Source organism: Mizuhopecten yessoensis, unplaced genomic scaffold (genome assembly GCF_002113885.1).
Source record: "Mizuhopecten yessoensis strain PY_sf001 unplaced genomic scaffold, ASM211388v2 scaffold11059, whole genome shotgun sequence".
NCBI lineage: Eukaryota > Metazoa > Mollusca > Bivalvia > Pectinida > Pectinidae > Mizuhopecten > Mizuhopecten yessoensis.
Window position 1 is genome coordinate 1,210,307 of NW_018408858.1, and position 13,362 is coordinate 1,223,668.

At 37.3% G+C, this 13,362-nt stretch overlaps 1 protein-coding gene across 2 annotated transcripts; it reads right to left on the minus strand.

Moving 5' to 3' along the window:
- LOC110465185 (carbohydrate sulfotransferase 11-like) lies at positions 1-10,629 on the minus strand. Of its 2 annotated transcripts, none has more exons than XM_021520842.1 (3): positions 10,544-10,629; positions 3,911-4,008; positions 1-2,521 (listed from the first exon to the last, which is right to left on the minus strand). In XM_021520842.1, the coding sequence occupies exons 1-3, from the start codon at positions 10,620-10,622 to the stop codon at positions 1,427-1,429; spliced, it is 1,272 nt and encodes a 423-aa protein (XP_021376517.1). In that variant the 5' UTR covers positions 10,623-10,629; the 3' UTR covers positions 1-1,426. The 2 variants fall into 2 exon arrangements, with proteins under 2 accessions (XP_021376517.1, XP_021376518.1); XM_021520843.1 differs by lacking the exon at positions 10,544-10,629 and adding an exon at positions 4,570-4,625.
- Positions 10,630-13,362: the final 2,733 nt, after the last annotated feature.

The following is a 13,362-nucleotide window of genomic DNA, read 5'->3' on the forward strand; positions in this document are numbered from 1 at the left end:
TAATGGCAGTTGTTTTCAGTTGGTAGATTCATGTATAGCACAAACATCCAGATTATAGATATATATTAATGGCATTAATGTGTCCAAATACGAGAAAATACAATTTTAACTGCGCACCTAAAGGTCAACAATTTCATGAGTACATGATTTACGTAATATATCATCTATTAAATATTTAATGTGATAATACACTTTTGTATAAAATATCAACTGTACTCTGGGTTAACGTGTTAATCATAACGGCCACTTAGAATGAAATATGAAATGTAAATATCTTGAGGACATTTGTCATAGAAATGGTTACCCCTCGTGTCTGCTACGAAACACTTCGCTAAAACGCTGGTTTTTCTGGTGTGATGTCGCGAATAATTCTTCATTCTAAAGCGCAATTAGTGTTGATCGATTGTTAATACTCAGAATTCATTGTTTTAGTAGGATACAAGTGCTGATGGAATAATGAACATCGTTCAAACGGTTTCCTATCAAAACAATAGAACTGGTACGTAACATTCGTTTGACGAAAACCTCACTATTCATATTATGGATATTCCTGAGTTTAACATTATTTTTACTTCTATTTCAAAATCTAAATGTATTTCCTCTTCACTAATGCTATCTTATTCACTCGGACTAGAACCAGCACTAACGTAACTCACTAGGTTGTGAATTCGACCTAACTCTCACGAGATCTCAGGGTTTTTTCATGAATTGATTTATTCGTTATGTTGTTATCACTATTGCATTTTCTCTAAACGATTAGATTTAAGGCATGGGACATACTTTGTGATCATTTTGTACAGAGTATAATTTTTATTATGACAAATAAATGCCTTGAGATCAATCTTCTCTGGTGCCGTTCCAGGAACGATTTTCTGGAGTGTAAAAATCTCGCGTTACACCCTTGATATGTCCTTATAGTTCCTTATCTGAAGGACACCGTACGTACTAGCACTGTTGAAATTTCTCGTTTTTCTTTCACACCGCCAGCCCATTATTTGTACAGGATCTGTCTAATAGGCTAGTGCATTTTACCCGTCTCCATATTACCCTGGTTTTTGCAAAGATATTTAACCCCAAACAAACAAAAGTGTATTTGACGGTGAACGTTTCGAAGGGTATATAAATCATTACCGCCCATGGGCTTTCATAACACACAGGTAACAAGCGAGATAACTCCTGCAAATAAGCTCCGAGTGTGTTAATGCTTACCTATGAGAGGATCCATTTTATTGTTGATTTTCTAAATCCTATGCAGTAATGCTTTGTTTAACTTTGACGTCAAGGCATTGTTGTTAAAATTCTGACTCAAACTAAAATGCATAATCGCCAAAACGCTAATTCATGAATGAAAATAATCTGGAAGATATTTGAGAGTTATCTTCATTTTATAATTCTGAGAAAGCATTTGAAAGCATTGGCATACTTCTTATTCCTCAACGTCAAAGAAACTGAATGATTTGTTGTAATGACGCGACAACTCAAATATTTCAATAGGTCTGTCATTGTACCCGAACAAAATCCAGTCAAGTTTAAATATCTGGCGAAGTCTTTCCAGGTCGTCCGTACACACGGTTCCGTATGCTTCCATCATTGCCTCGCGTCTGTTTGCTCTGCGGTACGACTTGGAACCGGAAGATTCGTACGCAGTTACGAGGGCGGACAAAAATGTGTTCCTTTTTACTGAGCCTGCTTCCACTCGCGTGAACGGTAAACTCACATTTTTTCCAAGATAACCGCGTATCTGAAGGTTCCGCCATGATCTTTGCATAGCATTGTGAAAACTGACACATTTTAATGTGTCCGGTTTAAAACGATAAAGGCGCATTGTATGATCGTTCAAGCTGTCGTAACCAGCACCTTTCATGTCTTCAATGGAAATATTGACATGGGAACGATTCGAGATTATTTCCATCAAATATGCGGCGTCTTTGTTGAATGTTTCCATCGTGCCAATGAAATCAAACTTGTGATGACACGGACTGCAGTGTTCATACATAGGTATGAAGTGCGGGTCCCTTCCTGATTTTGTCTGTTGGGTGTGAATGAAATACTTAACAAATTCTGCAAAGGTTACATCGTGACCGCAATCAAATGTAGACTTTTGATTCAAAAACTCGTTTACCCTCACTCCAACCTTTTCCCAGAAAATGGGATTAGGTGATAGAAGCTTGTCCACCCAACCGGAAAACAGTCGCTGATATGGATTTCTTACGAACATAAATTTAATAGAACTTTCGAGAAGGGATGGACCTCTATCTCTGTATTTCTGTACATGGGGTGTCTTCATGTCTTGCCACTTTACCTCAAACACTGAGGTGTACCTCCGCCGGCCACCACAATATTCTAGCACCCGCCGCCAGAAAGTAGATCCCACCTTCTGAATAGGACAAAAACCGACATGTAATTTGCCGTCTAGTATCATGTTCCAATTTTTTTGCTGCATAATGGATCTGTATTTCCAACACATCGTGCTCAGTTTCTTTAACCGTGCTCGAGACACCAGTTCGGCGCTGGCATGTGCCTTGGTGAAAGAAAAATAGTACAGTTGTAGTAATCAAAACAACAACAACAACAACAACAACATTGCTGTAATATTTGACCTCGTGATATTGTTCGAATAAATTAATTTCTAAAAGTTGCGTTTCAAAAATGTATGTATGAAATGATAGAAATAATGTTTACCAGCCAGAGTGGTTAGATAATAATTTTATAATATTCATATTTGATAATGCTCACTAAAATAGGTCTCGAATGCACTTCATTGACGGAGGGGAAAGTGCCATATTAAAACAAATAACGTCATAAGATTAAGATATGTAGTGGAATCTTATCAGAACGTACTATATTGGTTGCCTTACATATTACCGATTTTAGACTAATTTTATTTTATATATCTTTCATTTTTTATTTATCTTTGCATTCGAAATAATATGCACCTTGTGTATATAATACATCTGTATATAGATATAGAAAAAAAAGATCAGCACCAACACACAATCAAACAATGGGACATTTGAAATGGATTGTCAATACACACAGCCTCAACGGAAACGGAATACACAAAAAACCTTAGAGAAACATGTCATAAAGCACCTGAACGGCATGTTTCACCTGTCAAATTCAGGAAAATGTGTAGGTCACCAACGCTAATCAACTAAGTTATCAAATCTTCTATCGTAATACATACCAATAATTTACAGTTGTCGGTCAGTTCATGATAATGCTAACAGTACATTTGTTCTTCAAAATAAAAAGGAGCCTGGTCAATTGAAATAATCCCTGTAGCTTAGTAGAAGTTCAAAAGAAATCAGAAAGCATCTATAAAATAACGTCTTGCAGCTAATCAACCGAGACATTTATTCACCTTAAACAGGCTTAGAGATTCAACTGTGTTGAATTTCGTGTCAGGATAAAGAGAAAGACAGTGGGATGTGTGTGTGGGGGGAAGAAGGCGGTGTTGGTTTGTATTATGATTTACATTATGGCGTTAGCTTGTCCGCCAATGTAAACCCGCCTACTTTATAACTTTTAACTTAGATCTAGCGTTGGTTTGCCCACCATGTTTAATTATCAGAACATCAAATGGACCAGAAAAGACCAATCACTATAGCGCCAAATCCATTAGAACAAACTCGGAACAACAGCTGGGAATAAGCAGATACGATAACAAAAGGAAAGACGGTAAATACTCCAACAAATCTCCTATCATATCTAAACGTTGGTCATTAATGTCTACTCAAAATAGTAACACATACATGTAACTCAAATAGTTGGTAGTCAGGGTAAAGCTAAAATGAAATTACAACCCTCTTCAGATCACGTAAGATGACGCTTAGAACATTCATCTGTGACACGTAAACTTCATTATTTAGGATAGACTGGCAGACTATAACTCATGACAAACACTTACACTGAGGGAAGACTTTGGCGCCATTTCATCTTGTCCAGTGTAACCAAGGACGCCTCGTTTTCGAGTAGGCCAGGGGGCTCCAGCTGGCTTTATGATGACTGAAACATAAAACACAGTGTTAAAATACGTGTACGTGCACGTTTAATCCTTTTCCAATCTTTATTAGTTTGGTGTTTTCCTCGGATATTTTTGTTTTGTTATGTTCGAGAAGACAAAACTTGAAGAAACGGCGATGCGATGGGAAATGAAAATAGATTGATCCAAAGTATTGCAACTGGGGCAACAAATTCATTATAGCTACTTTAATTTCTCCCAAGTAGAAGACGCATGAAAAAAACACCAGTTTTAGTGGTCCCACATTCGTCGCCTCTTGGGTTCAGCAGACCTGCACGGATATTCTCATATAACCGTTATAAATATCACATATACAATTGACGCTACAAAACTCCATAGTTATACCAGGAATGCTTGTCAAACGTTAACATAGGAACATGTGCTGAATATTTAATTGACGCACCTTAATTAGCGATATAACTCTTGTGTATGTTTATCATTGATACAGATAAACATTGCAACATAGCGTACATGGATTAAAACTGAAGAATACCGAGGAGCAAATACAGTCGTTATTTTAGCTAGAGCATAATACATGTACATACCAGGAAACTATGACCAGGTGTCAAGGGGAGTCTTCTGTTCACCGGCAACACCCGCCATGAACATCCGGGTCAATACAATGAAATCTCGTTCTCAAAATGAGAACACAGGAAGTGACAGTGAAACTATTAGGCACACTCATGAGCATAATAAAAAAGTCACAAAGATATAAATGTTTCCTAATGAGATCGAGAACGTGACCATGCATCTTCCCTATAGCCTTGGTCAACCTTTACATATTCGCGTCAGCACACAAAATTTATCATGGAATCCACAGGGAGTTTGTAACAACTATATTTGGACCTAAACTAAGGTGATCAGAGTAATTTTACAAGTTTTAGGGTTGAGATCGACTTTCGGTAAAAATGCGAGCGCTGAAACATGCAGTGTTGGTTGGTTTAGCGTAAAACTGGCTGCGCTTCCAGCCAATCACACCACGGGTCTCGGGACGCGCTGACCTCAGCCTCATTAATATTAAAAAAGTGGCAAGCTGACTGCGAAAAACTTTGAAACTCTGAAATGGGGTGTGTTTTTGGAGGAAACGGAGTTCATGCCGGGGAAGGAAAATACATTTTACGTGCATAAAGGATGTTTTTAAAAGGAAAAGTATTCATCTTTCTAACGGTACTTAGAATTTTCCCGTTGACCAACTAAAGTTGTTGTTTTTGATGCAAGAAAGTTAGGTGGGGTCGACTTTTCGACATCGAGAGCTTTCCTCCCTTCTCGATTATATAATCATAGGGGTATCATTTTTACTGAAAGTCGATCTAAACCCCTAAAACATGTAAAACTACTCTGAACACTTTAGTTTAGATCCTAGTATAACTGACAAATTCTCTGGTCCCTGTGATGGAATCAGTAACCTTTGGAGAAAGCCCGTGATTGTTGACATGTATAAACCAAAGAGGGACGCAAGCGTGTTATTAAGAAGAAAAGGAAAATTCACGATGGGGAAAAAATTGTTATACTGTACGTGCTATTTAGTCTTAATTCATCACCGTTGGTCACGGTGTAAGTAAAGATCGATTTTACAAGCAGCTGATGTCGGAGAGCATGCAGTGTCCTTAATTCAAAGTTCATATTCGTACGACCGATCTGCATAATGCTGATTAATTAGAGCCGTTGGCGTTAAGACTTTCCCTTTCTCAAAATAGCACGTGCGTTCTTAAATATCTGGAAGTCGATTTCGAGGGATAACGATGATGACAACATATACCAGCTGGCTTTCACAGGAAATTGTTATCGACTACCTGGCCTAAGACGGATTACGTTACCTATCTAAAACCGACTTCTTTAACGGCTAAATGTAAATGTCACTTACTGCCAGCTTGATATTAAAACATGAGATCAATGACTACTTACTTAGCGTGCATTTAGCATTGTAAGATTTACATTTTACACCGATTGGATATAACGTACACCAAAAAGAAAGAAACATTGCATAATATTTTGTTCATAACAAAAATAGCATTTTTACAATGGAATAATGATTTTTATTATTTACTTTGGCGGAAAGTAAGGGTTTATTGGTTTTCGATTGAATGGACCACGTGTACATTTCGCGTGAATGCCTATACGTGTATAGAGAATGACTAATGCCTACTATGATGTTTACAGAATGTTTACTGACTAGAGCTGTAATCAGCTTGGGTTGTGATAGTTCCGATTTGAGAAACTGATATCTATACATCAATAGGGACAACAGTAGGAAGTTGAGGTGGTGAATGGACATGTTATCTAACAGTTTACTCATTAAAACAACTAACATTCTACAATAACTTTCAGCTCCAGAATCGCAAAACCTTCCGTTTTGTCTATGGTATTGAGTGTGGTTTGGGATTTGTTTGTGGAGCAAAAAGAAAATTAAGAAATTAAGAAAAGAACTGAATGGTAATTGTACCGTAGACAACGACTGGAGACATAATATTGATTGGCATTACTGCACAACGTGCGAGGAAATCAGAGTACCTGTAGAAAATACACGTGGTCGCACAGGAAATTCATACCTATTCCCGACCGATCGGGGAATCGAACCCCTGTCGCCTTGGTTAAAGGCGTGTGCATTATCCACAGCGCCACCCGACTACCCAAACATGTTTCGTTTGAAAACCTTAAGGATCTATATAGGAACATTGTGGTCTCTTCATGTTGGAATTACACTGCAATCGATCTATTTCTCTGTGTTTTGAATATTTCGATAAAATTCAAATAAAACTATTCCTCGCGATTTTTCGAAACTAGATTGGAGAATACATTAAACTAATGATTTCGCACAAAGTCTGTTCGTACGCATAGTCATGACTCTCCTCGGAAACTTTTGAAGGTCAAATTTGTCGGCAAAAGATTATATACTCTTAAATTTAACAATAGTCTAACACCACAATCCGCCGTACTTGAAGTGCAACATAATCAATTTGTATATTTAATCCCCATTCACGTCTACCAAGCTTTCAATTAACAAGCTTTGCAACAGATGCATTAGATGACTTTTGAATAGCTCCCCTTTAAGCATGTTTTTTGTTCATATCACTCCTGGCGGACTTTTTTTGTTTTCGTATTGAAGAGCTTATCAGGACTGGTATGGTATCAAGCATTTTGCAAAATTCCTTGATTGCACTTTCAAAAATATTGACTCCTACATTTGTCGCTTGCCTCAATCTTTACTTCACTGTAGAGTAGCATGGAAACTTGATCCTTGTTCATCCGTCTCATTAGTCTCTGATGAAAGTGGTTCATATGTTCTTAATATTGACCCAAAGCCAGCTGTACTGTCAAAGTCATCGTAACTCCTTATCCTGATTGTGCTGTGACAGTACAGCTGGCTTTGGGTCAATATTAACAACACATGAACCACTTTCATCAGAGACTTATGCTAATATACTTGAAGGATTATTTTGGGGAATGATAATACAATTATGAGTCTTTAACCTATTTTTTTCCTTAAGAAGGATCAAGTTTTCTATATGTTTTTCCATTATTGAGCATGAATTGTCAATGATATTCTGCAGGTTTTCATACCCAAGGCTACCTTCGTAACAGTAGTGCAGCTTCATTGGTAAACTATGCTTCTTTGTATATGTAATTATAATGACAAACAACATTTAAGTGATGGAAGTCCTAACCGCTCAATCGCTTCGTGCGAACATGCAGTCACCACCTTACAATTTTACAACTTTGCTTTCTATGTAGCAACCGTACACAGTCGTAAGTTACGGAGTGTCCAAACCGCACAAATATATATCTAGGTCACCTATTTAAAATGCACATTTCTACTTGTTTATAAGACAGTTCGCAACCAGTGTACATAATTATTAATCTTTGAAAGCTTCTGAACCTATATCATGGGTCCATAAATACTCGGAATAATTTTTGAACCCGTTCTTTAAGTAAATTCAAACTCGTCGTCGACTGAACGTCCCGATTGCCGGCTCCCGTCACCTTACAAACACTGTACTTTTAATAAAAATGCTTTTCTGGAGTGGACTTTTAGCATTTTATAACACTCAGATCTATTATCTTTTGCTTTAGTGAATCCGCTGATCGCTAAAAAGTTTTCAAGTAGAAAAATCGAACATATTCCGAGAACTCACCTTCTACTTGTTTTGGAATTCGCCATCTTTCAAACAGTCCAAACTTTTTTCAACGTACAGGCTACACTACAGTGTACTTACCGCTTGACCAACAAAGACGACTTACAATTAATTGTAAAATTATAGCGTAACCCTTTTTGGAAATTTCCTTTTGATAACGACATCTCTTCAAAACGGTGTTTGCATGTTGCAGTTGACTCTCTATTGAAAGGTTTGTACTTAAGTCAAAAATCAAATCGTGATTGATGTCGACGGCTGACAATTTTGCATCAAAACATTTTGATAGATGCAGGTTGATGAAGTCTACGGTCAAGTTCATCAGTGTACGATATGAAGGTCAAGTTGATCAGTGTACGATATGAAGGTCAAGTTCATCAGTGTACAATATGAAGGTCAAGTTCATCAGTGCACGATATTGAGGTCAAGTTCATCAGTGTACGATATGAAGGTCAAGTTCATCAGTGTAAGATATGAAGGTCAAGTTCATCAGTGTAAGATATGAAGGTCAAGTTCATCAGTGTACGATATGAAGGAAGTTCATCAGTGTACGATATGAAGGTCAAGTTCATCAGTGTACGATATGAAGGTCAAGTTCATCAGTGTACGATATGAAGGTCAAGTTCATCAGTGTACGATATGAAGGTCAAGTTCATCAGTGTACGATATGAAGGTCAAGTTCATCAGTGTACGATATGAAGGTCAAGTTCATCAGTGTACGATATGAAGGTCAAGTTCATCAGTGTACGATATGAAGGTCAAGTTCATCAGTGTACGATATGAAGGTCAAGTTCATCAGTGTACGATATGAAGGTCAAGTTCATCAGTGTACGATATGAAGGTCAAGTTCATCAGTGTACGATATGAAGGTCAAGTTCATCAGTGTACGATATGAAGGTCAAGTTCATCAGTGTACGATATGAAGGTCAAGTTCATCAGTGTACGATATGAAGGTCAAGTTCATCAGTGTACGATATGAAGGTCAAGTTCATCAGTGTACGATATGAAGGTCAAGTTCATCAGTGTACGATATGAAGGTCAAGTTCATCAGTGTACGATATGAAGGTCAAGTTCATCAGTGTACGATATGAAGGTCAAGTTCATCAGTGTACGATATGAAGGTCAAGTTCCTCAGTGTACGATATGAAGGTCAAGTTCATCAGTGTACAATATGAAGGTCAAGTTCATCAGTGTACGATATGAAGGTCAAGTTCATCAGTGTACGATATGAAGGTCAAATTCCTCAGTGTACGATATGAAGGTCAAGTTCCTCAGTGTACGATATGAAGGTCAAGTTCATCAGTGTACGATATGAAGGTCAAGTTCATCAGTGTAAGATATGAAGGTCAAGTTTATCAGTGTACGATATGAAGGTCAAGTTTATCAGTGTAAGATATGAAAGTCAAGTTCATCAGTGTAAGATATGAAGGTCAAGTTTATCAGTGTAAGATATGAAGGTCAAATTCCTCAGTGTACGATATGAAGGTCAAGTTCATCAGTGTACGATATGAAGGTCAAGTTCATCAGTGTACGATATGAAGGTCAAGTTTATCAGTGTACGATATGAAGATCAAGGTTCTGTGACGTTGTTGGGTGTCATGTTAATCCCACCCTAATTAGTTAATTTTTAAATTGCAAAGGCACTTGAACAGTTTAATTCTTAACTTAATCGAGTTGAATAACCATAATAACAAAACAACAGTCATCAGTGAAGCTTTACGTACATAAACAAGTTTTCCAAAAAGTTCTTAAACTTAAATATATGAAGTGCAAAAGCTTTTCATCCCAAGCCTTTGCTTGTTTAAGTCTGAGGGGGTTCTGGTATATTCTTTTTCTTACTGAACAATAGGTACATGTACATGCTCTGTATCTAATATTACAACATGACTATCCTATTAATATCTTCTTATACAAAGACAAAGGTAAAATAAATAGAAAATTTCGTGTTTCAATCGTCCGAATTGCTTAAATTAAGACTAACCTTCAAATACTCCTTTTAAATTAGATTATAGTTAATTGTTCTGATTGTTAGTCCTAAAAAGTGTCAAATCAAATGTTATTTTCGTACTTTAATTAACATCACATGGAACTTATCGCTTTCCAAAATTAACATGAAAAGGTGGGTTGAATTTAAAAAACAAATTCTGCTCTAGAGTATAAAGGTAAAAACAAAAACATATTAAAGATAGTATGACCTATGATAAAAAAAAATAACGAGGTTAAAAAAGATGATTTCAACGAACAATGAAAGCGAACATTGAAAAGTCCTGCTGCCCCCACTTAAATGCTCATCGCTTTGTCTTTCTTTACCTTATTGGTAGCCTGTAATGTAAATCTATCATTGGTGGTGTAAGAGTAAAATTTAAAAAAAAACGAAAACAATACTTACGTCGAAACTCAATAAAGATAACAACGAGAATACAGCACAGAAGAGTCAGGATTGCCGTTTTGAGGTGAAGGAACGACATCGTGCTTCGCCTGGTAATCCAAGTTGTGATTCTATTTCAGTTTGAAGCTGTCACACAAATCCACTATACAGGACTGCAATATCCCTATTTTATGTTTTATATATTTATATTCTGTTAAGGATTTTATTTTCCGTTAACTGCCCTTTATAGGAAAATCAATAGTTTCATACTTAAAATAAGTTTTTAACCAAAGAAAGAAAATATGTTATGACCTATTGATATTTACACAAGAATATTTAACACACCTCTGTCGATAAAATACGTCTTCTTTTTATTTGATTTAGTAATGCTAACTTAACACACGGCTTATCAAACACACATTTATGTTAACTATACACACGGCTTGTTAAACAGACGGTTATGCTAACTATACACACGACTTGTTAAACAGACGGTAACGCCAACTATACACACGGCTTGTTAAACAGACGGTCATGCTAACTATACGCACGGCTTGTTAAACAGACAGTAATGCCAACTATACACACGGCTTGTTAAACAGACGGTACTGTCAACTATACACACGGCTTGTTAAACAGACGGTAACGCCAACTATACACACGGCTTGTTAAACAGACGGTAATGCCAACTATACACACGCCTTGTTAAAAAGATGGTAATGCCAACTATACACACGGCTTGTTGAACAGACGGTAATGCCAACTATACACACGGCTTGTTAAACAGACGGTAATGCTAACTAAACACACGGCTTGTTAAACAGACGGTAATGCCAACTATACACACGGCTTGTTAAACAGACGGATATGTTAACTATACACACAGCTTGCTAAACAAACGGTTATGTTAACTATACACACGGCTTGTTAAACAAACGGTTATGTTAACTATACACACGGCTTATCAAACACACGGTTATGTCAACTATACCCACGGCTTGTTAAACAAACAGTTATGCCAACTATACACACGGCTTGTTAAACAGACGGTAATGCCAACTATACACACGGCTTGTTAAACAGACGGTTATGTTAACTATACACACGGCTTGTTAAACAAACGGTTATGTTAACTATACACACGGCTTATCAAACAGACGGTTATGCCAACTATACACACGGCTTGTTAAACAAACGGTTATGTTAACTATACAAACGGCTTATCAAACACACGGTTATGCCAACTATACACACGGCTTGTTAAACAGACAGTTATGCCAACTATACACACGGCTTGTTAAACAGACGGTAATGCCAACTATACACACGGCTTGTTCAACAGACGGTAATGCTAACTAAACATACGGCTTGTTAAACAGACGGTAATGCTAACTAAACATACGGCTTGTTAAACAGACAGTAATGCCAACTATACACACGGCTTGTTAAACAGACGGTAATGCCAACTATACACACGGCTTGTTAAACAGACGGTAATGCCAACTATACACACGGCTTATCAAACACACGGTAATGCCTACTATACACACGGCTTGTTAAACACACGGTTATGTTAACTATACACACGGCTTGTTAAACAGACAGTTATGTTAACTAAACACACGGTTTGTTAAACAGACGGTAATGCCAACTATACACACGGCTTATCAAACACACGGTAATGCCAACTATACACATGTACACGGCTTGTTAAACACACGGTTATGTTAACTATACACACGGCTTGTTAAACAGACAGTTTTGTTAACTATACACACGGTTTGTTAAACAGACGGTAATACTAACTATACACATGGCTTATTGAACAGACGGTAATGCCAACTATACACACGGCTTGTTAAACAGACGGTAATGCCAACTATACACACGGCTTGTTCAACAGACGGTAATGCTAACTATACACATGGCTTGTTAAACAGACGGTAATACTAACTATACACATGGCTTGTTGAACAGACGGTAATGCCAACTATACACACGGCTTATCAAACACACGGTAATGCCAACTATACACACGGCTTGTTAAACACACGGTTATGTTAACTATACACACGGTTTGTTAAACAGACAGTAATGCCAACTATACACACGGCTTGTTGAACAGACGGTAATGCCAACTATACACACGGCTTATCAAACACACGGTAATGCCAACTATACACACGGCTTGTTAAACACACGGTTATGTTAACTATACACACGGTTTGTTAAACAGACAGTAATGCCAACTATACACACGGTTTGTTTAACAGACGGTAATGCCAACTATACACACGGCTTATCAAACACACGGTAATGCCAACTATACACACGGCTTATCAAACACACGGTAATGCCAACTATACACACGGCTTGTTAAACAGACAGTTATGTTAACTATACACACGGTTTGTTAAACAGACGGTAATACTAACTATACACATGGCTTGTTGAACAGACGGTAATGCTAACTATACACACGGCTTATCAAACACACGGTAATGCCAACTATGCACACGGCTTGTTAAACACACGGTTATGTTAACTATACACACGACTTGTTAAACACACGGTTATGTTAACTATACACACGGCTTGTTAAACAGACAGTTATGTTAAATATACACACGGCTTGTTAAACAGACGGTAATGCTAACTATACACACGGCTTGTTAAACAGACGGTAATGCCAACTATACACACGGCTCATCAAACAAACGGTAAAGCTTACTCAACACATGGCTTATCAAACACACGGTAATAATAACTATACACATGGCTTATCAAACACACGGTTATGCTTACTAAACACACGGCTTATTAAACACACGTTTATACTA

Excerpts from the sequence above, each read along its gene's own strand:
- LOC110465185 (XM_021520842.1), bottom strand. The coding sequence starts at position 10,622 with ATGTCGTTCCTTCACCTCAAAACGGCAATCCTGACTCTTCTGTGCTGT. Across the intron at positions 4,009-10,543 it reads TATCTTTATTGAGTTTCGAC|TCATCATAAAGCCAGCTGGA; the intron begins GTAAGTATTGTT and ends TTTATGTTTCAG. Across the intron at positions 2,522-3,910 it reads CGCCAAAGTCTTCCCTCAGT|GCACATGCCAGCGCCGAACT; the intron begins GTAAGTGTTTGT and ends TCTTTCACCAAG.